We start from the raw sequence: 25,356 nt of genomic DNA, 5'->3' as shown, positions 1-25,356 counted from the left end.
ATAGATATAAACATTTGAATAACACTACTGTGTAAATGAAGCTGAAGCCCAGTTGGTTGGACTTCGACTCCACTTTCGGGGGGCCGAGTTTTAATCCCAGCACGCTCGCTAACTTTTTTAAATTAAGTCGTTTTAAGCAATTGGAAATGTTTGTGTAATGAACATGAATGTTTTTCAATGTCTGGGCGTTAATCTGGATATCATAAGTATTTATGTATATTATTCATAAAAATATTCATCAGACATCTAAGTACCCATAACACATAGTACACTTTGTTTGGGGCTAGATGGCGATGTGTGTATTGCTTCATCGGTGAAGGAAAACCACTTAACAGATTTAAGTGGTTTTCCTGAGAGTTGCCTGAGAGTTTCCCATAATATTATCTAACGTATGTGGAGTCCACCAATCCGCACTTAGCCAGCGTGATGGGCCTTTTAACCCCTTCGCACTGTGGGTGGAAACCCCTGCCGTGTAAATATGATGGGTTAATATGATGACGACGATGACTGTGTTCATTATTTTGAAAATATACAAGTGGGTAAGTATGCTTCTAATACGCTTCATACCTAATAATAACAAATATATTTTATCTAAACGTATGTTAGTTAAGCGCTTTTATTTACTTGATATAGACGTAGTTTAGTTAGTGTGAAGCCGATATCTCCTGCATCGGTCGTAAAATGCTCGTAACATAATTTTATAGTTTACAGCATATCTTTATTGGACATAATCCGATTTTAAGTTTAGAAATGCTAGCTTAGCTATTTTAATTATATTAAATCAGATGAGGTAGATATTCTGTTTAAGTCAATAAATATTAAATTTTAAAAATCCGCCACTTCCATGAACATTATTCGACTAGTCAAGCCCTTTCGATTGAGGGAGATCAATTAAAACCGTTTCGCCATTTTAATTTTTATCAAAATATGTACTTATATAGATATAGACACCTGACAAAGGACAAACTGACCTGAAGGAAAAAAAAGATAATAGGAAAAAGTGACAACCGTAATGTAGCAATGCTTAATGTCAAAAGAATTTACAGATTGCCTACTATGGTAACAACAAGATAGCTACGTTCACACGCATAAATAAAAGTCTAGAATATAATAGAATAGAATATCCTTATTTGCAAAACGAAATATATCTACTTGTATAATATAAGATAAAAATTATGTCGAGTCATTAGTCTTTACACAGTCATGAAAGCTGTACCTTCCGTTTTTAAATTCGTTACAAAAAGTACCTATTTTTTAAAGGCGGTTTTGAAGTTAGTATCCCCCCTTTTCCTAATGATCCTGTTCATTGTGTTAATACCAACCTCCTTCCTCTGCTACTTCGACTCCCAATTTAAACTTGATGACCTATATTTTTAGAGTTAAATTAGCATAGGCATGGGATAACAAGGGATATCTCGAACTCTAGTGCGATTAACATTTTCAATAACTCTTGCGCGAGCGCAGCTTGCCGGCACCTGCGGTTTCTGCTGTGCCGCCATATTTCTTTTTAATCGTCGACGTTTACGCGTATGTACGCCTAAATTGCCAATTTAACTACATTATTACAATATAACGCAGAATAACTACACCACGATGTTAAATTGCAAAGTTTATTATTGAATAATTTAAATGTAGTATTGACTTTAGTTTAGTAAAAATAAAGCTGGGAACACAATAGTGCTAGTTCACTCGTACACAAAAATCTTAACTACCATAAATTGATAGATCTAATAATAGCGCTGTCCTTTTCCAAAAACAGCACAGTAAAAAGGATAGCTCTATTTTATGAAGCGAGACGTCTAAATAATAACACTGGACTAGCTGACCTTATTACAAATGACGAAGCTGTCGTTGGGCCGAGTGGGTCTTCGTGCGGTTGGGACTTCGTCTTCACTTTCAGGGGGCCGAGATCGAATCCCAGCACACACCTCTAACTTTTGAAGTTATGTCCTTTTAAGCAATTGTAAATGTTTGTGTGATGACCATGATTTTCAATGTCTGGGTGTTTATCAGTATATAAAAAAGTGTGTGTCAGCTCCGACGCACGACTGGAGTTAACTCCTTAAGTACGATTGTCGAAACATACACAAAAAAAGTTTATTTAGCTGAATAAAGATTAATACCATATGAAAGGGTAAATTAAAAATCCTGTGCAATTTATTCACACACGACGGAAGTGTAACTTCTTAAAAGTAGCCTACGGGAGATTGAGGTGGATGTAGAGGATCAGAACTATTAGGATAAATGTAATGTTTATTATTTAGTTTCCATGGTAACAAGAATAGGAAAAACAATGTATAATGTTTTCTATCTCACTCTGTCCCATATATTTATGTGTTTCTTTCTTTACCGAGATAATATTCGGTTTCCTTGGTAACTTAAATAGGAAAAATAAGTTAATTCAATGAAAGCGACGTTGTATGTTTGCGCATCACAGTTGTCGAGCATGCAACGTCGCAAAGCGAAAACGTAAAGAGGTCATTCATCAGTAGATTTTACTCCTCACATTTTTCTCATACCGGGCGCCTTATATATGAAAATCGATTCTTAAGGAGTAAACTCCAATAAGTATTTATGTACATTATTCATAAAAAATATTCATTAGTCATATTAGTACCCATAACATATACGGGCGTGTGAATATTGTGCGGAAGTGATAGAACGAAACATGAAGCTTTTTATACCTAAATCTATTTTGGTATAGCATGAGCATCATTACAGATTCAAGTAGCTCGTGAGAGTAGCTTGGGCCAGTAGATACCAGGGTCCAGGAGATAGTGTTTTCACGACCAATGTGAATGGAGTGCAGTCTACTGCACTCTATTCGCATTCACGTTTTTATCTGTTTGTACACGTTTTTATCCGCAGTATCATAAAAGCGTGTATGATTGCGTGCAATCTCCGAAATCGCCTTTGATTAATGAACATTCGCATACACAACTGCAACTCCTGAGTCCTTGCCGGTTTCTTCTCGGTAGAATATATTTTTCCGAACCGTAGAGCGTCACTACAAACAGAAGGCGGTTACTATCAGGTGTGATTGTAGTCGAGCGCTCGTATAAACATAAAAAAATAAAAAAGTTAAATAAAATAAAAGTTTTTTTAATTATCTTAGGTCTTAGTTAGGTACGTAGTTCCCCCTTCCCGAAAACCTTTTTCAAATAAAAGTTATTAAAAAAAAAGTAGCTGAATATTGCATTCTATTACAAGTACTAAGAACGAACGAGTAAAAAATTACAGGACATAATAAAAATAAAATTTTAATTCCGAAGAGAGGCGGCCATGTTGATTGAGTAAAAGGGCGCGCATTGCAATTTGTCAGGTGAGGGCGTACCGAACAGCGTAATTGGTGGTCAAGGACCGATAAAAAAGGGCTTTGTTTAAACGAGGCTTAACGGCATACGCCCATGTCGATTATTTACCTGTGGACATTATTAGCTACTGTGGGGCTTGCAAAATTTTTGAACAATAATTATTTTCTAATTCTGATACCTTTGCAGAATTAGAAAAAATTATAGTCTTATAGTCTCTAGTATATATTTCAACACGATAATATTTACCGTAGTGTTAATATCCTCTTAGGCCCTAGAGTAAAAGCTAGTATTTTTTTTTCCTTAACCTTCCTACCAAAATTTACAAAATTATCAATTTCTTCTATCCGGTTCAATTGTTGATGGGATAAAACATTTCATGAAAAAAAGTTTACCTATAGCATAGCCAATGATATAACGTTGTGTTTATATCCTCTTTGACCTAGCCTGCCGGTATAATAGGATCGTTAGGATCTACGTCATATGTATGGTACCTACCTACGCCAATATTTAGTCACCGAACACCAAACAAGCAGATGTTCTCGCCAATCGTTTATTTATACACGGACTACAATTTTTCATACATTCGGTCACCTGTAATTATAACGTATTGCAATCATGAACACATCTGCGATTTTTATTATTACTTTGTTTATTTTAATGATTAAGACGTTTACATTTTATATTGATCACAGATAGGACAAAACGACCAATGACAAGTATACGAAACCATTCGACTATCCCTCATTATTATTTTAATTAAATATCAATGGTCCAATTTTTTTTATTCCAGTAAAAATTAATCTTTGACTGCAGTCTCACCTGGCGATAAGTGATGTTGCCGTCTAAGATGGTAGCGGGCTAACCTGTTAGGGAGGATGGCAGTTATAATAAACCCATATCGCTTAGCGGCACGTCATAGTCGAAAGGGTGGTAAGCAGCCACGACCGAAGCCTCCACCAGACCAGACCATAGAAAATTGAATCGACTCCAATTTTGGAGGTCCAATTTAGCCAAACAAATTCCATTTGCAGGCGCATGAATGTCTCACTTCTGTCTATTCACAGACATCCTTTCTCATAGGAAAGAGGGATATAGACCTCAGACCCACAGCGCTGTACTGAGACTACAACAAATGTCAGCGGATTTCCAAAATTGATCACCCGTAGTTACTGACTTAGGTCAACCGAGCCTTGGTGAGCAGCTGGACCCAAGTAGTAGTGTTGCCCAAATTCAGTCTTGGTCTTGCAGTCTTGGTCTTGTTCTTGCGTTTTTGCAAGACCAAGACCAAGAACAAGACCGCGTATTTTTAGCAAGACCAAGACCAAGACTGACCGTGCAAGACTTGAGCAAGAACAAGACATAGCCTGCAAGACTCTTGCGTCTTGCAGCTAGGACTTAGCGCTATTTCACGGAGTAGTTAGGTGTAACAGTTCGGTGTATAGGTAGGTAGGTACGCTTAGGAATTCTATGAGACGCAAAAAACTATATCAAAGAATATGAAAAACTGGACCTATGCGCATTACGACTAATACCATAAACATAGCGAATAAAAAAATATCTATTAAAATCAAACTGAGTGCATGCATAGTTATGTTTTAACCATCGGCACTTTGATAATGCGGCATCAAAGGTTTTGTACTTACTTCTCAAAGAAATTTGCCGCTTTTCGGAAGTACATGGTTATGATACACGCGCCGGCGGCTTCTTTTGAAATCTAAAACAATCGTTGCCGCCGCGCCGAAATCATAACATTTGACACTATTCATGCAAAATAATTTCGAATTTTAAGAGTACCTACAGGTGTTCCAAAGAATAAATAAGTTTCAGAGTGCTTAGAATGAAAATGAATACATTATACTGATCACGCAAGTAGTATTATGATTAGGATAAAATGGTGAGGATAGGTAGTAGATGTCATAATAATTCATTCTAGTAAGTAATTATAATATTGATTACTTATATGGTTTTAAACTAATTACTTAGGTACTATTATTGTACATTTAGTCATTATATTTCTTAAGTTTTTACAAGAAAAAATAGCAAAAAAGTGTTCGAATATCTCTGAGAGAGATGATGAGAGTAAGTATTTACTAGCTGTGCCCGCGACTTCGTCCACGAGGAATAGTAACTTTGGAGGTATAGTGACGTTCAGGATTTATTTATTTATTTTAAAACTTCTGTCATCAAACATACAAACGAACTCTTCAGCTTTATTCAAATAAATGATAAATCGTAAAACTCTTTTATTAAATTTCTTATAAGTTGAGGGTTCAATCTCTTTCTAGACAGATAAGTATTGTTCTTTAAAATACAGTCAAGTTATTGTAATTAATTTGTTTTTTTACATGTTTTAGCAAATGTAAGCTTATAAATCATAAATGTTTATTAAGAAACAGTTACTTCCATGGAAAACGACATATAGGTCAGTTGATTTTTCGAATTTCTTATCAAATCTTCAGTTATTTATTAATCTGCTTGATCTTTACTATGGCTATGTTAATTCAAGCTCACAATGTTCCAATTCTAATACGTTTTTCTAAGATTTAAAGTAAACTTTAATAAATAGTAATAGACTAATAGGTAATTGCAAGACTTGCAAGACTCTTGCTGCAAGACCAACACCAAGACCAAGACTGGGAGCGCAAGACCAAGACCAAGACCAAGACCAGGTGTATTGGCGCAAGACCAAGACCAAGACTGGCTAAGTCTCGTCTTGTTCTTGCATTTGGGCAACACTACCAAGTAGCATCAGCCATCCTCACCTTGATTACATATTATTACCTGTCTGCATTCACAGCTGGACGTTATTGAGAGCTTGCCACAACACGGAGTCCTCCACCTTCCTCACTACAACTTCAACCTTCTGCAGGCTGTCAATCCAACGTCTCACGCTGTCTTAATATTAAATAAATATTATTTACGTGTAATATAAAATAAATATTATTGATTACTGTCACGACCTGTTTACTTGCACTTTAGCGTTCTGATTATTTGAAATAAATAAGCTCTTAAGTTTGGCCCATGCCAATAATAACACTGAAATCGAACAGAGCACGTATTTATTTTTTAAGAGTTTTATTATTTTTGTAAGAAGACTGAAAGGTGCATTAACCGACAGGTACTTACGTTTTTAAAGTTATAGAGAATTCAAACATAGCAATTTATAAAGCTCTAGATGGAGATAAATAAAGATATTCCGCTCTGTTTTTTATGTAGATATCTTTGTTTTATTAGCATTTTAAATTCACTTTTTAAAAATAGCTGTGCTAAAGCTACTCGTTCGAGTTTTGTATCGATAAAACGAATTTAAGGCGTGGCTAATGTGACACAAACGCTCAATAACGTTGACATTTCACCTGAATGTTTTTAATTGACATCTATTTTGACTTTCTTAGTAAGCAATTCGGGCATTTACTATAGATAATAGCTACATATACATAAATTATAAATTTACTGTACCTACTGGTAATTTACTTGACCAAAAATAAATAGTGTTACCTCTAACAAAGAACATACCTATAGGCAGGTAGGTATAAGTAAATCATATCTATGTAGTTTATAAATTCTATTGCAGTAAATCAATTTTTTAAAAGTATGGAATTAATCTCCATTTAATTATCTCGACAATAGTATGCAAAATATCTTGATTCCGTGAACTAACAAGGCTATAATAATAAAAATAGCCGCCGAAATGAGGCAAACATTTTTTTCTAAATATTGCATGATGAGTCGTGCAATATTTAGAACTATAAAAGTAATTTATACTTGAATCTTATATCTTTAAACAAGCAATTCTTGTATATAAAATTGGAATCTCGGAATCGGCTCCAACGATTTTCACGAAATTTAGTATACAGGGGGTTTCGAGGGCGATAAATCGATCTAGCTAGGATTCATTTATATTGGAATCTCGGGCAAAAACTGCAACAAATATCATTTTTGAGAGATTCTGATGCGTGCGATGCGTGAACGGTCAACGTTACGCAAAACGTGTAAGTATATATCAGAATTGTCGGAATTGTTGTTTCTTTAAAGTTCTATAAAACTGTCCGCGACAACATACGACTATTTTTTGAAGTCGAGACATTCGCGGACAAGTCGCGCGAGTCCGCTAGTAACTATTATACTTGTATATCTATGTAACCTAGACCTATACCACTTTCATACAGAATTACACCTTATTCCCATTCTCTAATATAGCAATCTCTATACAGGGACAAGATTTTTCTTTGTATACTAATTTAAGTTTTTTTGTACAAGAACAATAAAAATAACTAAAGGATATCCACGATTCTTTTTTCGCTCAAAAATAATAAATGTTTAGGAGGACAAGTTCTAACGTAATCCCTACTTCCCTACTTATATTATAATTCTAAATGTCAATGTAAGTTTGTTTGTTACGCTTTCACGCAAAAGCTACTTAAACGATCCTCATGAAACTTTGTACACTTTTTCTTGGAAGTGTTAGAAGTAATATAGGATACTTTTTATCCCGACATTAAGCCCGGTTCCTTTGGAAGAGGGGATGTGTGTTTGATGATTTTACACCATAACTCCGGCAAATTATAATGGATTTAAATAATTATTTTTGTTCTATAGAGGTATATGTGTTTAATTTTGCCCAAACTGTGGTTGGAGATAGAGGACAGAACTCCTGAGCGGACAGCAGCAAACCCTTTATTGAAGACCCTTTAGCGATTATATATATTAATACTTACATTTTTTTTGAAATATAACTAAATTTAATGTCACATCAAAAAACTAACGCAGACGAAGTCGCGGGCAACAGCTAGTAAATCACAATTTTTACAAAAAAATATGGTCTGGTAAGTTGTCTATTTTCATAGTCTATGCAGGACTAAGAAAATATTATATACCTACAACTGTATACACACAAGATCTAAATGCAAATATTGTATAGATCCATAGTTACTTACCACAATCGAAGTAGTATTTATTGCGCGTTGTTTTGCGCAGTTGAAAAAAGCGAAACTTTTTTTTTTTAAATTAGGCATGCACCGGCTATCTGCGGACGACATCTAAGCGGCCGCGCCCGGCAGTAAGCAGTATATTACGGCAAACTGGAGCGGAGCAGCATTGTATGCAGATTCCAGATGCCGCCCGACGCATCTCCCTCTGATTTGCATCAACTTTCGGCTGGAAATTTGCAAGCTACTTAATGATATCGAACACTATAAGACTGTATGCTTTCGTAATAGCCCAGTGGTTAGAATTTGGGCTTCAATTCTGTAGCACCGAGTTTGAGCCCCGGAACACACCTCTAACTTTTTTAACCTACTGATTTGCATCAACCTTCGGTCAGAAATTTGCAAGCTACTTAGTGATATCAAACACTATAAAACTTTATGCTTTCCTAATAGCCCAGTGGTTAGGACTTCGCCTCCAGTGCTGTGGGCCCGAGTGCGAGCTCCGGCCCACACATAAACTTTTTTAAGTTACTGATTTGCATCAACCTTCGGTCAGACAGTTGCAAGCTACGTAATGATATCAAACACTATAACACTATATGCTTTCCTAATAGCCCACTGGTTAGGAATTTGGCTTCAGTTCTGTAGGACCGAGTTTGAGCCCGGGACCACACCTCTAACTTTTTTAAGTTCCTGATTTGCATCAACCTTCGGTCAGAAATTTGCGAGCTACTTAATGATATATAACACTTTATGAATGCATGCTTTCCTAATAGCCTAGTGATTAGGATTTTGGCTTCAATTCTGTAGCACCGAGTGCGAGCCCCGGCACACACCTCTAATTTTTTTTACCTACTGATTTGCATCAGCCTTCGGTCAGAAATTTTCAAGTTTAATAATGAAATCGAACACTATAAAACTGTATACTTTCCTGATAGCCTAGTGATTAGGATTTCGGCTTCAGTTCTGTAGGGCCGAGTTTGAGCCCCGGACCACACCTCTAACTTTTTTAAGTTCCTGATTTGCATCAACCTTCGGTCAGAAATTTGCGAGCGACTTAATTATATATAACACTATATGAATGCATGCTTTCCTAATAGCCTAGTGATTAGGATTTTGGCTTCAATTCTGTAGCACCGAGTGCGAGCCCCGGCACACACCTCTAATTTTTTTTACCTACTGATTTGCATCAGCCTTCGGTCAGAAATTTTCAAGTTTAATAATGAAATCGAACACTATAAAACTGTATACTTTCCTGATAGCCCACTGGTTAGGAATTTGGCTTCAGTTCTGTAGGACCGAGTTTGAGCCCGGGACCACACCTCTAACTTTTTTAAATTCCTGATTTGCATCAACCTTCGGTCAGAAATTTGCGAGCTACTTAATGATATATAACACTTTATGAATGCATGCTTTCCTAATAGCCTAGTGATTAGGATTTTGGCTTCAATTCTGTAGCACCGAGTGCGAGCCCCGGCACACACCTCTAAATTTTTTTACCTACTGATTTGCATCAGCCTTCGGTCAGAAATTTTCAAGTTTAATAATGAAATCGAACACTATAAAACTGTATACTTTCATGATAGCCTAGTGATTAGGATTTCGGCTTCAGTTCTGTAGGGCCGAGTTTGAGCCCCGGAACACACCTCTAACTTTTTTAAGTTACTGATTTGGATCAACCTTGGTCAGACATTAGCAAGAAACTTAATGATATCAAACACTGTAAGACTGTATGCTTTCCTAATAGTCGAGTGGTGTGAACTTCGGCTACAGTTCGGGAGGACCGTGTTCGTAACCCCGCACGCACCTCTAATGCCCGTTTTTAATAAACTTAGACATCTCGCCTAAATCGAATGACCAATGATTAAGGCGATGGCTACCGAAAAAAAACGTTTCACCAGTTCTTTGGTGATAACTATTTGTGAACTTTAAGGTATACCTTTGAATCTTCATAGATTAGGCGTTAATTATTTACTACGACACATGGGTCTCCTCCCAAAATGAGAAGGGTTAAGGCTGTAGTCTACCACACTGGCCCAGAGTGGATTGGTGGACTTCACACGCCTTTGATAACATTATGGAGAACTCTCAGGCATGCAGGTTTCATCACGACGTTTTTCCTTCAAGTGATATTTTAGTTGCTTAAAAAACAAATATCACTTGAATTAGCGGTAAAAGAAAAAGCTATCTACTTAGTGAAAGAGAATAAGAGTACCTACCTAACCTGATCGATACAGAACGCGGACCAATCTCGACACAAGACGCATTAAAGCCGAGATACCGTATCTCATCTGTCATCATTAATGCCAGAGTATCCTAATAAGTTTGCTACAATAAATAAAAAGGGGGGGAAAAATATCAAAGAGTTGCGCCCCGTTTAATGGCTGTAATTGTGGGCAAATGAAATATGGCGGGCGGCGGGCCGGCCTCTGTCGTGGGTGTCTCACCGGCTTAATATCGACGTTTACACGCTATAAATAATTTAAATTATTATCTTAATGCGCCACTCGCAGTCGTCATTTACATACGCGTCGATGCAACAGCCAACAGCCTGAGTTGAGGGCAGTTGAAACGTTCGCACCCTATCGCGGACTTGGCCGTACAGATTAAAGGTACTGGATAGACGGTAAATGCAGATCTGAACAAACTTTGGCGTCCAACAGTGTTAGGTCGCATAAAAATAACCATAAGTTTTGTAATTATTAAGAAAATAAATCTTGAACTAATGATACTTCAAATAATCTTGATAGTTATCAAGATTATTTGAAATAATCTTGATAACTATTAAGATTATTCTCTTTCACGAATGACTGCAAATAATCTTTGGATAGTATAGGTAAGCAAAATTGATGCAATTTTAGGACTTTTTTACCATTCAAATAATCTTGATAGTTATCAAGATTATTTGAATGGTAAAAAAGTCCTAAAATTGCATCAATTTTGATAGTTATCAAGATTATTTGAATGGTAAAAAAGTCCTAAAATTGCATCAATTTTGCTTACCTATACTATCCAAAGATTATTTGCAGTCATTCGTGAAAGAGAATTAAAATAACACTATGTAAGGTGTATGTGCGATAAGCAATGTTAACGTGATTTAACGTTTTAAATAATTTAATTTTCATTTATTCAAACAAAAATATAACATACTTTATTGGTTCTTCGCACCTTAATAAGGCCTTGTCGACTTGTCAAGGTACAAACAATAATAATAGTGGATGATTCAAGCTTCAAGAGTAAAGATCGATCTATTATTCGCGCATAGCTCAGTTGTTTGTTGAAATATGTTAAAATAAACTGCATCGCTATATTTACAATCTGCATTACTGTATCTGTAAAAACTTTTACGTATGACACAGAATTAAGAACATACGTTTCCGTATGTTCTTAATTCTGTGTCATTCACGACAATATTAGTCGTGACACGGTTTCCCGTGTACACGACTAATATTGAAGCATAAAAACCACCCTGATTGTTCGAGAAAGTAGATTGGTTTATCGAACAAACGGTTAGTAACTTCATACCATTTAGGAGTTGACACTAATCATTTTACCTCTAAGCGTTCACCATAAAATGGGAAAATGGGAAAAAAATTAAACTGCAACATTCCGCGAGTGTAAAATGAGACGTGCACGGGGTGTTTTCACTGTTTTCGTACACAATGTACTGCATACAATAATGGCTGAATGAGGATTCTATATGATCTTAATTCAAAGGCGTAAGCAGCCGATTTATTGAGGAAGGTTGTAGACTTTGTAGTTGTATAGTTCTTTCTGTAGTTCAAGTACCTAATATAGATATAATACCTTATTACTTTTTATTATGACTTCTCTTACATTATGTTGGTTGATGCTAGGGTTCCGTCTATTTTGCTAGAAGTCTGTGAACGTGAAATGGCGGGCAAAATAAACGCGCTTTCATCAAACACCGCACATAAATAGTGGAGCTGCTATCTGCAGGTTGAATCCATTACCCAGCCCCGTATTATGCGCGTCCCTGTCGAACATCAGACGCTTATTTGTGTCCGAAAAGCGCTCGGAAGACTTAAAGCCCTCACGGTTGATGTATGGCGGCGACACGCGAACGCCGACCTTTATATTCAAATTGGGAAGTATTCAAATGCGCCCGTTCCCCGTTGTCTATGCTTGACAATTCGCGGGCATTTTAAAAAAGGAACATTCGTATCATTCGCCCAACAATCCCAACATTCGGATTTTGCTTTTTGGCGCGCCGATACGCATCTGGCTTCTGAACGTTCGACGTGTTACTCTTTTTTTATTCTTTTTTAAGCTCGATTGTGTCCTAAGGACTAAAGAGATACAGTTCCGAGATGGGGAGATGTTTGACGTGATGCACTGATAAAGTTAGTGTTTTGCGGCGGTCGAGACGTTAACGAGCGGTTGAGTAATGAGACGTTGCCATTGTAGTTTGAACAATGGGTGCTTCCGATCGGCTATTGTTTCTATTATTGAAAACGATACGCGATGCTCTGTTCAGTTATGCCACCTGTCCTCTATAAAACACGTCAGACAAGGCACTCATGTAGGTACCTGTTTCTAACGGTCCACCAACATAAAAGCGTTAAATAACAAGACTTGAACTCAACACAACCATTTTGTAAACCGGTAGTGGATTTATAATCTACCCGTGCCTTTTGACAAAACCTACCATCTTTCCATGGACAAATTATTTTTAATTACTTTTTACCCTAATTATTATTCATTTGAATTTGTCCCCCCACTGGTATAGTGGGAAAACATACATAAAACAGATTAAATCAATTATATAAGCACAAAAACAAAAGCAAGCTTATTCATAGGTCTGTAGGGTAGTCATAGACAAATTAGCGCAGATCGAATCTACATTCGAATTTGAATAGAGAACGCAACGAGCGGGAACAGGAACATGTTGTTTTTACCGCGTTTTAATTTAATTTTGAATTCCGAATGTCGTCCGGCGTGCGTTCCCCGCCGCGTTACAAATGGCGTCGATACATCATGCCGATGATATCTCTTTCAATTTTTTGAAAGGAGCCCGCCTCGCAGCGAATTAATAATGGAAGATAAAAAAAATACAACGTAACGTGAACTATGTGGAGGAGTTAAAATTAAATGCTTAATCAAAAGGATTATCAAAACGGTACCTATAATGCATAGCAACTCTAAATGCTTTTTTTAGGTATCAGGGTTTGATTCCTGGTTTTATAAGGAAATTATAATAATATCTTTTAACTAATATCAGCGGTAAATAAATTAGTACCGATTAGTCTTTACTCTATCAATTAAGTCGTACTATCTCAATATAGAGCTTTTTGTGCCAAAGCTTCTGTTGAGTACTACCGCCCTGCTTATTTCTGCCGCAAAGCAGCAAGGTTGTAAAACTGTCACAAGACTGTAAGTATCAGAATGTTTCCTGCGAAGTTTTGCTTTTGCTTTCTGTTTATAGTCCATGGTTTTCCATTTCCCATTAAATGGGCCATCTGCTAGATCCGTGTATTATTACTATAAAAAATACATTTTTTTCTATTGCGAAAGTAATTATTATGTAGGTGTAGATATCGTATTGCTAGACGTAACGAATTTATGTTGAAGATGAAGCAATTTAAATTATATGCAACATTGCCTTTTAATATTAACAGGCACTTTACAATGAATTTGTTTAATCGTCAAGAAAGGCGAACTATGTAAATATCGGACACCATATATTTCATTATTTTAAAGTTCATTAGTTTATAATTATAATTAATTTTGATTAATGTTAGTGAGTTAAACTCGTTTTGGAACGTGAAACTGAGTTTGTAAACGGAACCTAAGTTGCCAATGCTATTGTCAAGTTTTGTTAAGTTTGACATGAGCTGTCATAATAAAGGAATTGAAGACGAACCGCATGATTTGAATTTCAATACCTCCCCACCACGAAGACCAGCTTTCACCATGGTAGTACCACATATCCTCGAAGATTTAAACGTGTTTTAAACCGCGATGCTTGCCGACGCGTTACGTGTTTAAAGCAACTGTACTTTTTGACAGGGCACGGCAATGTTCGCGCGGGTTACCTTTTACCCAACTCTCCTGTATAATGTGTTGATGGAACGGGTCACCAGCAGACGCTGGTACGATAGGATGGACGATACGGTCATCCTCGGAGCCCTCCCTTTTACGGGGATGACAAAACAGGTATGTTTGCGAGGTTAGGTATTTGGCAAGTTATTAAAGTTTATTTTGTTGTGCTGAACTTTTAGTGGATTCACCCCACAGTAATCATTAGTGACTGGTATACACAAGTTTTCCTTAAATGTAACACATACCCTGAGTTTTAAATAAAAATCTGTTCAAAGAAAAAATATTGTTTCTTTCTTCCTTTTAATCTGAACTAAAATTAGTGGAAAAACCACTGACTAATATTTACTTTACTAATATTTAATTATCTCATTAAGTAGTTTGAGGCAGTTGAAATCGAATTATCTTTTTTAAGGAGCTATATAATATTTATATGTTGAAAAAATGCACAAAATCTATAAATCTACAGGGGGCTTGGCTGTAGACATCCAGGAATTGATTTTAATTTAAATTTAGGATCAGGATCTGAATGTAATTTATGCTGAATCTATAAACATTACTGCAGTCCCAAGAATAACATCAAATGTAGTAATTTACGTTAGCAAGCAAGTCGCATTTTTCTCCTTGAGGAAAAAACATTATCATCTCCCACAGCTTTTTTACAGCCAATTGACACAGTTTCAACAACCCTGCTTTCTGAGTCCAAGACAGTGGGCATGAATGTTTTTCAGTGTCTGGGTGTTTATATGAATATTAAGTATTTATGTATATTATTCATAAAAATATTCATCAGTCATCTTAGTACCCATAACACAAGCTACGCTTACTTTGGGGCTAGATGACGATATGTGCATTGTTGTAGTATATTTATTTATTTATCAACTCATCAGCATTGTGGAACCAGTGGAAATAATATCTGTATTATAAACCAGTGGTGTGCACAGGATTTTCGACCAGGGTATGCATAAAGCAGGTACATGGCATAAAATGGAAAAATTCCCCTCCAATACGAGTTATATAAAATAATTTGGGTATGCAGTGCTTTTGTACATGTATGTAGTGCACGCCACTGTTATATACATGTTATAATAAACAGGGTTAAACTTCTCCAATTCCTTGATTCCAATTTTTGGCCGGTGGACACATTACTATCTTTTTTCCAATGCAGAATGAATATACAAATCTAAATGTACTTCAGTTCAATGGAGTTTTTAATGGAAGGTTTATTGATAACAAACAAATGAAAAATATATTTATTGTCTATATAATAAGTGAATAAAGACAAGCAGCCTGTACAATTACAATGTTAATGTTACAGCTGGTTGAGGAGGAAAACATAAAAGGAGTTGTGTCCATGAATGAAACATATGAATTGAAGATATTCTCAAATGATGCTGAGGTAATGTATTAACACTGTCTGTGTACTATTAAAACTGTAGGTATGTGGATTGAAAAAACCGATTATGAAACATTTTTTTTTTTTAATATATAAATAAATATAGTACAACATCTTTCTCTATACTCTTAATTGGTTGCTATGCTCGTTTTGGTCTTAGCGTGATGATATATAGCCAAAAGGTTCCTCGATAAATGGGCTATCCAATACTTCAAGAATTTTTCAAATAGATCAGTATTTCCTGAGATTATTTCGTTCAAGTAAACTAACAAACAAACTCTTCAGATTTATACATATACTAGATGTTACCTGCGGCTTCGCCCGCGTAATTTTGGAAGGCAGTATACTGCTACATAGTCTACACCTATAGTCATATATGAGATTTTTAGTTTTTTTCACAAACATTTATCTTACGTATTTTTTTTGTTTCAATGAAAAGTATACTATATTATTTCCAATACCACCAAGACTATGAATGAAAACTTTCATGAAGATCGGTTCAGTAGTTTTCGCGTGAAAGCGTAACAAACAAACTTACTCATAATATATTTAGTAGGGATTCATCATCATCATCATCAACCCGTTTCCGGCCCACTAAAGGTCACAGGTCTCCTATAAGAATGAGAAGGCTTTAGGCCGTAGTCTACCACGCTGGCCAAGTGCGGATTGGTAGACTTCACATGCCGTTGAGAACATTATGGAGAACTCTCTGGCATGCATGTTTGCTCTTGATGTTTTCCTTCACTGATTAAAGCAAGTGATATTTAAATTGCCCAAATTAAAATCTCTCATGCTCGGTACACTCTCACTGACGCGTTCGATGCATATCTTAATATATATAAATCTCCTGTCACGATGTTTGTCCGCGATGGACTCCTAAACCGTGAGCAGTCTGGTCACCGTGAGCAGTCTGGTCCAACTTAAGAGATAGGAGCTTAGATCTTTAATTAATTAGTCATAATTTATTTTATTGCAAATTATTTGTTTATAATTAATTAACAGTCACATGTTATATATATATACTCATTTAAGGCTCAGCGATACTGAATACTGTAAAAACAAAATCAAACGCAGACGAAGTCTCGGGCAACAGCTAGTATTAGTATAAGATTTTTGATTTTTTTTTCTGGAATCTTGCCCGGAACTCCTTTGTTATATATGCTAACTATTCAAACAATACGAAGTACCTAATCAATACATTTTGAAATCAGTTAAGAGTTAAAATATACAAACCAGTTTCTGCGTTTTAGATTATCTTGTACTTTTATTGTTATGTAAATGAATCACAGCTTGAGGTTTTGTATTCCACAAGAATTACAATATTATTTAAAGATTGATATGGTATTCTTTTCTTTAAAGCTTCATTTTTTGTGGGGCGTATGGTTTTATTCATGACATGACGTGTTGTACCGACGAACACTTCCGTTCAGTGACAGATTCAAGATGTAGATAGGAAGGGGGTCGTTGGATGTTTGAACCGAAGGCCGCCTGCGTTCTTACAGACGTCCTAGGTTGTGTCCTGAATGCGACCGATCAAACAGCCGCAGGCTATTTATTTTCAACGCTGGTTTACGCCTTCTCCATGTGAAATGAACCATGTGACAGCAGACAGTGCAGCGAGCCTGCTTTCGGATTCCAAGGCCGTAGGTTCGATTCCCGCAACTGGAAAATGTTTGTGTGATCAATATGAACGTTTTTCAGTGTCTGGGTGTTTATCTGTATATTAAGAGTATTTATGTATGTTATTTATAGAAAATATTGCTGAACGGATTTAGATGAAATTTGTCATGCATAAAGCCTTTGACATGGAAAAGAACATAGGCTACCTTTTATCCCGATTCCTAAGTAGTTCCCGAGGGAAAATTGAAAATTGTTCACGAGGTAAGCCGCGGGCAGACAGCTTTGAAATTTGGTATGCATGTCACCTATGCTATGAAAATGGACTTGTACTTTCTATACTGATCTCTTAAATAGTTCCCGTGGTAAGATTAAAAATTTGATTTAAATTTTGCGACTCTACAATATTAAATACGTAATAACTGAAACGCAAAACTGTAGCTATTTTTCTCTTATTACATTATTATTTTCCATTTCTTCTTGGAACCAATTCTGAAGTCCACGCAGACGATGGCGCGGGCAGAAACTAGTAATATAATAAATAAATATAAAATAATAAACTAGTATGTACTCAATAAACCCTTAAATATTTAGTTAGGTACTTTATGGAAGGTCAAACTAAGTAGCAAACACACTTTGGCATCTATAATATTAGTAAAGAAGCATGATTCCGTTGCGACCCAAAAGTTAAACCGCGTAGATCAGCTAGTACTATTTTACAATGGAATAAAAAATTATCAGTAAATCACTAGAATTATCTCTAGAAATAAATCGTACCTACAAAGCGGAACCTGTGTTATATTTGTTTTTTTATATGAGCATTAAGAAAAAACTTTTTTTTATTACAAGCGAAAATCAAAACTACGCAAACAAAGTAATTAAATGAACACGTTTTTTGGAAAAAAAAAATCTAAATCATACGCGCATTTTCTACGATTTTTCCATTCATTTTTAAAACATAATTCTTACTAGAGTCCACCAAAACGCACTGGGCGAGCGTGAACTACGGCCCTTCTCATTGTGGGTGGAGACCCATGCCCCGTGTTGGGTCGGCAATGGATAATAGAATCATAAGTTCGTCACCTCGTACGACACTCACGGTGAGAGGACAGTTGGTGACAACTTTGACGGCCGACCCTGCTTTCTGAGTTTGGACTCAGAAAGCCGTGGATTCGATTCCCACTACTGGGAAATGTTTGTGTGATGAGCATGAATGTTTTTTAGTGTCTGGGTGTTTATATGTATATTCTAAGTATTTATGTATATTATTTATAAAAAATATTCATCAGTCATCTTAGTACCCATAACACAAGCTACGCGTAAATTGGGGCTAGATGGCGATGTGTGTATTGTCGTAGTATATTATTAAAACTGTATTCTGATCCGCCGGCACCACACGGTAGTATCTTATGTACCTATTACAGAAATGGCGGGAACACGGTGTGGAGTTCTTGCAGCTCGCCACCACAGACATATTCGAAGCGCCGGACCAAGACAAACTGTACGAAGGCGTGCGTTTTATTAATAGGTACGTATGTACTTTCCTGGCGCATCGGTGGGCACTGTATTTTAGAAATTTATAGTTAATTAAAATTTGGATTATTTATTCATTTATTAGGTTTACTAGTGATTTTTACATAAGCTTTATATTATACATCAAACTTTCGAGCATGCACATGTATGTAAAATCATACAAAAACAACATGCATTTTCCACATACATAAGATCACTAAAATAACAATTTTATAACAAATCGATTTCTGAAATACTTATATAGCAATAAAAAAATGAATTAGAATAGGTACAATATAATATATAGATACGTTCCTAATGATAAAATATGAAAGTTCCTAAATTAATGTTACTATCTAATATAAAACCTAAAATAATTTTGTTAAGGATAATTGAAATCTAAGATTAAAAATAACATAATATTTAAATATATAAGAAAATTAAAAATTTAATCAAATTTAAAATTCAACTAGATCATTGATCACTAATTTGCGAAAGATATTAGGCGGGGTCGTGTTAATATTAATGATCTGACTACGCTCATTATAAAGTTTGCTTATCATTATTGTCATTATAAGGTTTAAAAAATAATTGTTCGACAGATTCCTTCCCGAGGGATGCAAGTTGGGAGGCATGCCCGCAGAGGCAGGGTCCCGTGGTACTGTATACGTACACTGCAAAGCAGGCCGCACGAGAAGTGCTACGCTTGTGGGCTGCTACCTCATGATGGTAAGACCACGACTCTCCTTTCTAATTTTTTGAAAAAAAAACGCCCATGACATGACATTATAGACGTTTTTTTTTGCCATTTTTTAGATAATTATATGGAACCCTTCGTGCGCGTGCGTGACTCGCACTTGGCCGGTTAATTTATGTAATGCGCGCATCAAAAGGGCCATCTATCTTGACATCTTCGAATAAAGAATTATTTCACTTAATACCAACACTGATGACATGGCTGTATATATATGGGAAAGAATAAAAAAATTGACTTGACACTCTAGAAATAATTGGCGGCTAACCGTCGAAGATGATGCAGGTTGATATCGAAAACGTTGGGTATAAATTTCATCTGCACCCGCAGCAAAGCCTTGTTTCTTCTAAGAGGGGATTTGAAATAGTTTCAATCTTCATTTAAAAAAGTTATAAATAAATTATTCAGAGTCTTTAATTTTTTTTTAATATTGTGAACAGATCCCATATTTCAAGTTCACTTTGGAACACTTCAACAACTACAAAATTGTATTTGTAGAACAAAGAAATACGTCCCGAGCGTAAATTTGCTTTCCAAAATTCTTAAAATCTCATGTACACTGCCCACAATGCTAAAAGAATTAACGACGCTTAGTGAAATTTCGTTCCCTCGCTTGAAATAATGCACCTTAAAAATAATCCTAGAAGGCAACTTCAAGATCCCATCTTAGAAAGAAGACTTGATGTTTGTACATCTTTATGGCAGCAATTTTTTCATCATACAAGGCAACTACTTCCAGGGTGTCAAGTCAACTTGAGCCAAATATTTATTTATTCAAATAAGTAGGCACTTTTGATGCGTACTTTACGTGAATAAAAATATCGGCCAAGTGAGAGTCCAACTCACGCACCAAGGTGAAACCGTACCATTATCTTTAAAATGGCGTGAAGTGCATAACAATATTATTATTTATTTCCAGAGAAACGGCTGGTCGCCCGAGGAGGCTGTTGAGTACATGAAGGCTCGTCGCCCACACATACTTCTTCACACAAAACAGTGGCAGGCGCTCGATATATTCTACCGCACGCACGTGCGGACATAGCCTAATGTCTTTTAGACCTTATTGAAACCGGCGTTTCATTTAGTATAGTCATAATTGATAGACTACGCAGATAGCCGACCTTAGTACCAAGATTGCTCGCTCGCAATCGAGCAGTCGCTCTTGCATATGAAACTCTGTATAGTCAAAGTAAAATGGACCTAATGTCACTCGCTTTAGAGTCCCAGATCCTGTACCTACTCGTGATTTTCGCATATCAAATTCTGTATCGTCAAAGTAAAATGGATCTAATGTCACTCGTTTTAGAGTCGCAGATCGTGATTTAGGTTTTTCAATCTTGTTAAAAGCCCAAGCTTAATAATTGCAGCAAACTTGTACTATAATTAAATATGAATACGATCCATTTTACTCTCGATGTTCAAGTATCGCCATACTCGAAAACTTCTTGATAGCGTACGTTGTAAGCGAGCAAATATTGTACTAGGGCTACTGGAGGGATCTCTGCGTGGTATAATATCATAACTATTCGTCGCGACTCTTCGCAGGGCATGCAAGAAACACGTCCTGTATTTGCCGCCCTATGTCCAGCAACCCTCCGTAGTGGTTATACCTCATGCTAGCAGTCTAGCTAGCAGTACTTTTACTTAGTAGCATTTAGCTAGTAGTTATATTACTTAGTAGTATCTAGCTAGTAGTAATATTACTTAGTAGTATTTCTATATCTTGTTTCTAGACTTTTTTTATATTTTTTAATCATACTTTTGACGGCCGATTGGCGCAGTTTGCAGCGACTCTGCTTTCTGAGTCCAAGGCCGTGGGTTCGATTCCCACTACAGGAAAATGTTTGTTTGATGAGCATTAATGTTTTTCAGTGTCTGGGTGTTTATATGTATATTCAAAGTGTTTATTCATAAAAATATTCATCAGTCATCTTAGTACCCATAACACAAGCTACGCTTACTTTGGGGCTAGATGGCGATTTGTGTATTGTAGAAGAACATTTATTTAGTATATATATATATATACTTCTCACAAAAAACATTACCTATAAGAGAAGTTCGAAAAAATGGAGTTTAGCTAGACACTGCTAAGTCGTTGACGACACTTTGCCCACTCGTCGATTACGCGTTGTTAACTGTGCGCTAATGTGGTAAGAAGTGATATTCGATGCAGTTGTCCACTCGTTGATCATGCGTTGTCAACTAGTCTACACAGAGTAGGCGAGCGAAGGAAAACTCATTAACGGTGAATCGAAATTCGAACGTGAGTCTATAAGTGAACAAATCCTTTAATTGTGTACGAAAGTTTATTAATTTGTTATTAATATAATATATTGTTTTACAAATAAATTATTTATTTATATACTTACCAAAATTTTGTTTTTATTACCTTACCATAATTTATGCACCTAGTAAAAGTAGTAGAAACGCAAAGTAGATATAAACATACTTTTTTATACTACATAGACTTGCGCTAAGACTATAATGCCTGATGGAAAGCAATAATGAGGCCTGAGATGGTTCGTTTATCTATTAAATTAATTAAAGATTATTAAATTCAATATACTAGGACAGTACTCACATCGCCATCTAGCTCCAAAGTAGGCGTAGCTTGTGTTACTAAGATGACTGATGAATATTTTTATGTATAACATACATAAATACTTATAATATACATATAAACACCCAGACACTAAAAACATTCATGTTCATCACACAAACATTTTCCAGTTGTGTCCGAGACCCGTGCCCCGTAGTGGGCCTGTATTGACCCGTGCCCGGTAATGGGTTGATATGATGAAATTAAAAAAAAAAAATACACCGGAACAGATGCACGATTTTTATAGTCTGGTAAAAAATGCTACAAAAATCCAAACAACATTTCCAACTACAAAAAATATTTTATTCAATAAATTAACACACAAATATGTAGGTACTTCACAATTATTGTTTTCGATAACATACAAAAAGAATAAAATAACGGAATACATGTATTTTGTTGTTAAAAATTAAGTCAAATGAAACTTACACATTTCATACCAATTTACTTTCACAAAAACGCAGTGAGATGTTATTATACCTAGAATTGATAAATTTAGGAATAAACCTAAAACAAATGTTTTGAGATGACCTTGGGCATAAATTTATTGTTTATTTCATAAATATGGGTTTATAACAAAACATAAAATCATATGGATTAAAATAATAAAGGTAATAAATATTAAAACGTGTATATTTCAATCGGTTACTGGATGGATGAAATCAATTGGACAGACGTTAACTAGTTCGTTTACTAGTTTAAATAAAAATATAATTACCGTTATGTCATAAAATAAAGCCTTATCATCTAAACCGAGAGATTCAAATCTGCAAACCAGATATTTAATGATGTCTGTACTCTGTTGACATCCTTGAGCCAGCTTTGTGGAACAATAAAATCTCTAGATGCAACAACATCTCACTGCAATAATTAAAGATTAAAAGATTTATAACATGTGTTGAAGATACTTTATTAAATAGGCAGTACAATATTTACATCATTAAATGATATTAAAAATAAAGACTAATGAACGAATTTTGCTTTGCATTAAGTACTTTAAACACAAAAAGGTTAAACAATTTAATTTTGATTAAAAAATAAAAACGTTTTTTTCCTTTAAAAAAGGAATAAAGCAGGAGTTGAAAATAACATAGTAAATTAAGCTTACGTTTTTAATTGTAACTAAAACTAGTAACTAGTAATAATAATACCAAATTTCACAGTTGCAACGAATGTCGTCAAATAAACCCAAAAAAAACGCCAATGTTTAAAAAAGATAGAATCATGAGCCTTCAAATCGGTAAAATATGAAGACAGACTTCTTTCTAGCCCTATGCAGACTAATGAAAACAGCTTTTACACACATCATATCTCATGTAGACCTACCGTTGGCCACAGGTCGACCATGCATCTTGCAAGAACACAAAAGTTTTCTTTATGTCACATAACATAAAGCCCAATTTCCAGTGTTATAATTTCAATTATATGATAGGTGTGCGAATATTGATTTAATGCAGTTTATGTTTTTTTTTTAAATAAAGTATAGGAATACCAGTATTGCATGGGTCACAACCTTTTCGTTTTAAATATCTTACTTCATCGGAGAATCGTTTAGCCGAACGAAACACAATATTCCAGAACAATATTGCTCATTTTAAAAATAAACAAAAAAATATGGCATACACCAATTTTGTACAGTTTACAGCTACGCTTAGAACTCTAAAGAAAATAATTTAACGTTCGCTACGTAATGTGTGTACAGCACCACGACTTAATAATAAGTGTCGCCATTAAAAAATATTGGTTCACTCCTTCAACAGACACCGTCAGGGGTCGCGAACCCCACACGTGTTGAGTCAAAAAGAAATATAAACAGATCCAACAACATATTATCCAATCTGTAATTGGTAAGTAGATTTTATAATTAGCGTTTAAATTTAATTTCAAATATATATATAAACTCTCTTGCAACAGAATTTGAGTAGCCAGTTATTGCAATAAAAAATTATCTTTAACTGTTTAGTTAGTTTGCTCAAGCTTAGAGGAAATATTTAATTATTTTAAAAAGCACAGAAAATGTAAGAACAAACTAAGCCACCCTTATATAGGATTTTAAATAAAAAAATACTATAATGTGATATAACTGACTCAACACGCGTAGCGCAGCGTGAGGTAAAAAAGCTGTTACATCTCGTGCTCTTGAAAGCGTGACACATTTCTATAACATTATTTTCCTATGCTTTCTGTCCAGCTTTAATGGACCAGAATTGTCTGACCGAGTTAGCGAGCCCAATGTCGTGGGTGATGACGTAGAACAGTCCTCCGAGGGTCGCTATGGAGATCAGGTACACAAGGCCGATGGCAATCTTGGGGATAACCGGCCCGAAGATACTTGCTCGCACGTAATCTACCGCGATCGCTTCAAGGCCCCTGAAAAGTCATCATCATTTTGGTACACCATTAATTTAAGACCTGTGATGTATATTAAAGTCAAAGTCAAAGTCATAGTCAAATATTTATTTATTCAAATAGGCACATAGATGGCACTTTTGATACGTACATTACATGTAAAATATGACATAAAAGAGATTTGATGGCGATAACTAAATTCGCCAACTTAAAACTAAAGCTACGAGTGTTTCGAACGCGCCCCAGTCTAAGAATCCCATACCACTCTTAGCCGGTTGTTTTTTTTTTGTTATCACCATCTCACCTGTATGAAGCAACCTGAGCAATAATTTACACCCAAGCATTTTTATCGTTGACGTAGTCCTTGATACTATAATAGGACATTTCTCTAAGTTTACGTTTAATACAAACTTTGAATTTTTAAGAGACATCTCCAAGATATCAACTGGTAGTTTATTGTAAAATTAATCCTTGACCGTTATTTGAAACTTTTGGTTGAAGAGGGCACTACTGTTTTCTGCTTTATCTATGTATAATCTGTCCCAATTTATTGACCTCTCGCTCGCACATCTCCCATCTCACCTGGCAGCTCAGCGGTTTGAACCGCGTAAACTTCCATCATTTGGCGTCTTGTTTTCTGCGACGCACAGTCGAGTCGTGCTTGAAGGGGTACCTACGTACTTGCTATATTTTATTGCAACTTTGTACATTCAACTCCTTACAATACACGACGTTCTTTTTGAGGGAACCTATCACGTGAGTAATTAACTTATCTACTTTCATGCTGATAATATTTAAACGGTATTACCGTTCGATATAGTTTTATC

At 35.6% G+C, this 25,356-nt stretch overlaps 1 protein-coding gene across 1 annotated transcript; it reads left to right on the top strand.

Annotated features, from left to right (window-relative positions):
* The first annotated feature begins 14,101 nt into the window (after nucleotides 1–14,101).
* Nucleotides 14,102–21,378, top strand: LOC120632044 (phosphatidylglycerophosphatase and protein-tyrosine phosphatase 1). Its single transcript, XM_039901805.1, has 6 exons — nucleotides 14,102–14,179; nucleotides 14,273–14,419; nucleotides 15,621–15,701; nucleotides 18,740–18,843; nucleotides 19,430–19,556; nucleotides 20,501–21,378. The coding sequence occupies exons 1-6, from the start codon at nucleotides 14,177–14,179 to the stop codon at nucleotides 20,621–20,623; spliced, it is 585 nt and encodes a 194-aa protein (XP_039757739.1). The 5' UTR covers nucleotides 14,102–14,176; the 3' UTR covers nucleotides 20,624–21,378.
* The last annotated feature ends 3,978 nt before the right edge of the window (nucleotides 21,379–25,356 follow it).

This window comes from Pararge aegeria, chromosome 19, assembly GCF_905163445.1.
Source record: "Pararge aegeria chromosome 19, ilParAegt1.1, whole genome shotgun sequence".
In the NCBI taxonomy this organism is placed as follows: domain Eukaryota; kingdom Metazoa; phylum Arthropoda; class Insecta; order Lepidoptera; family Nymphalidae; genus Pararge; species Pararge aegeria.
Note: the sequence above shows the minus strand (reverse complement) of the source record. Positions and strands in the feature narration are given on the sequence as shown.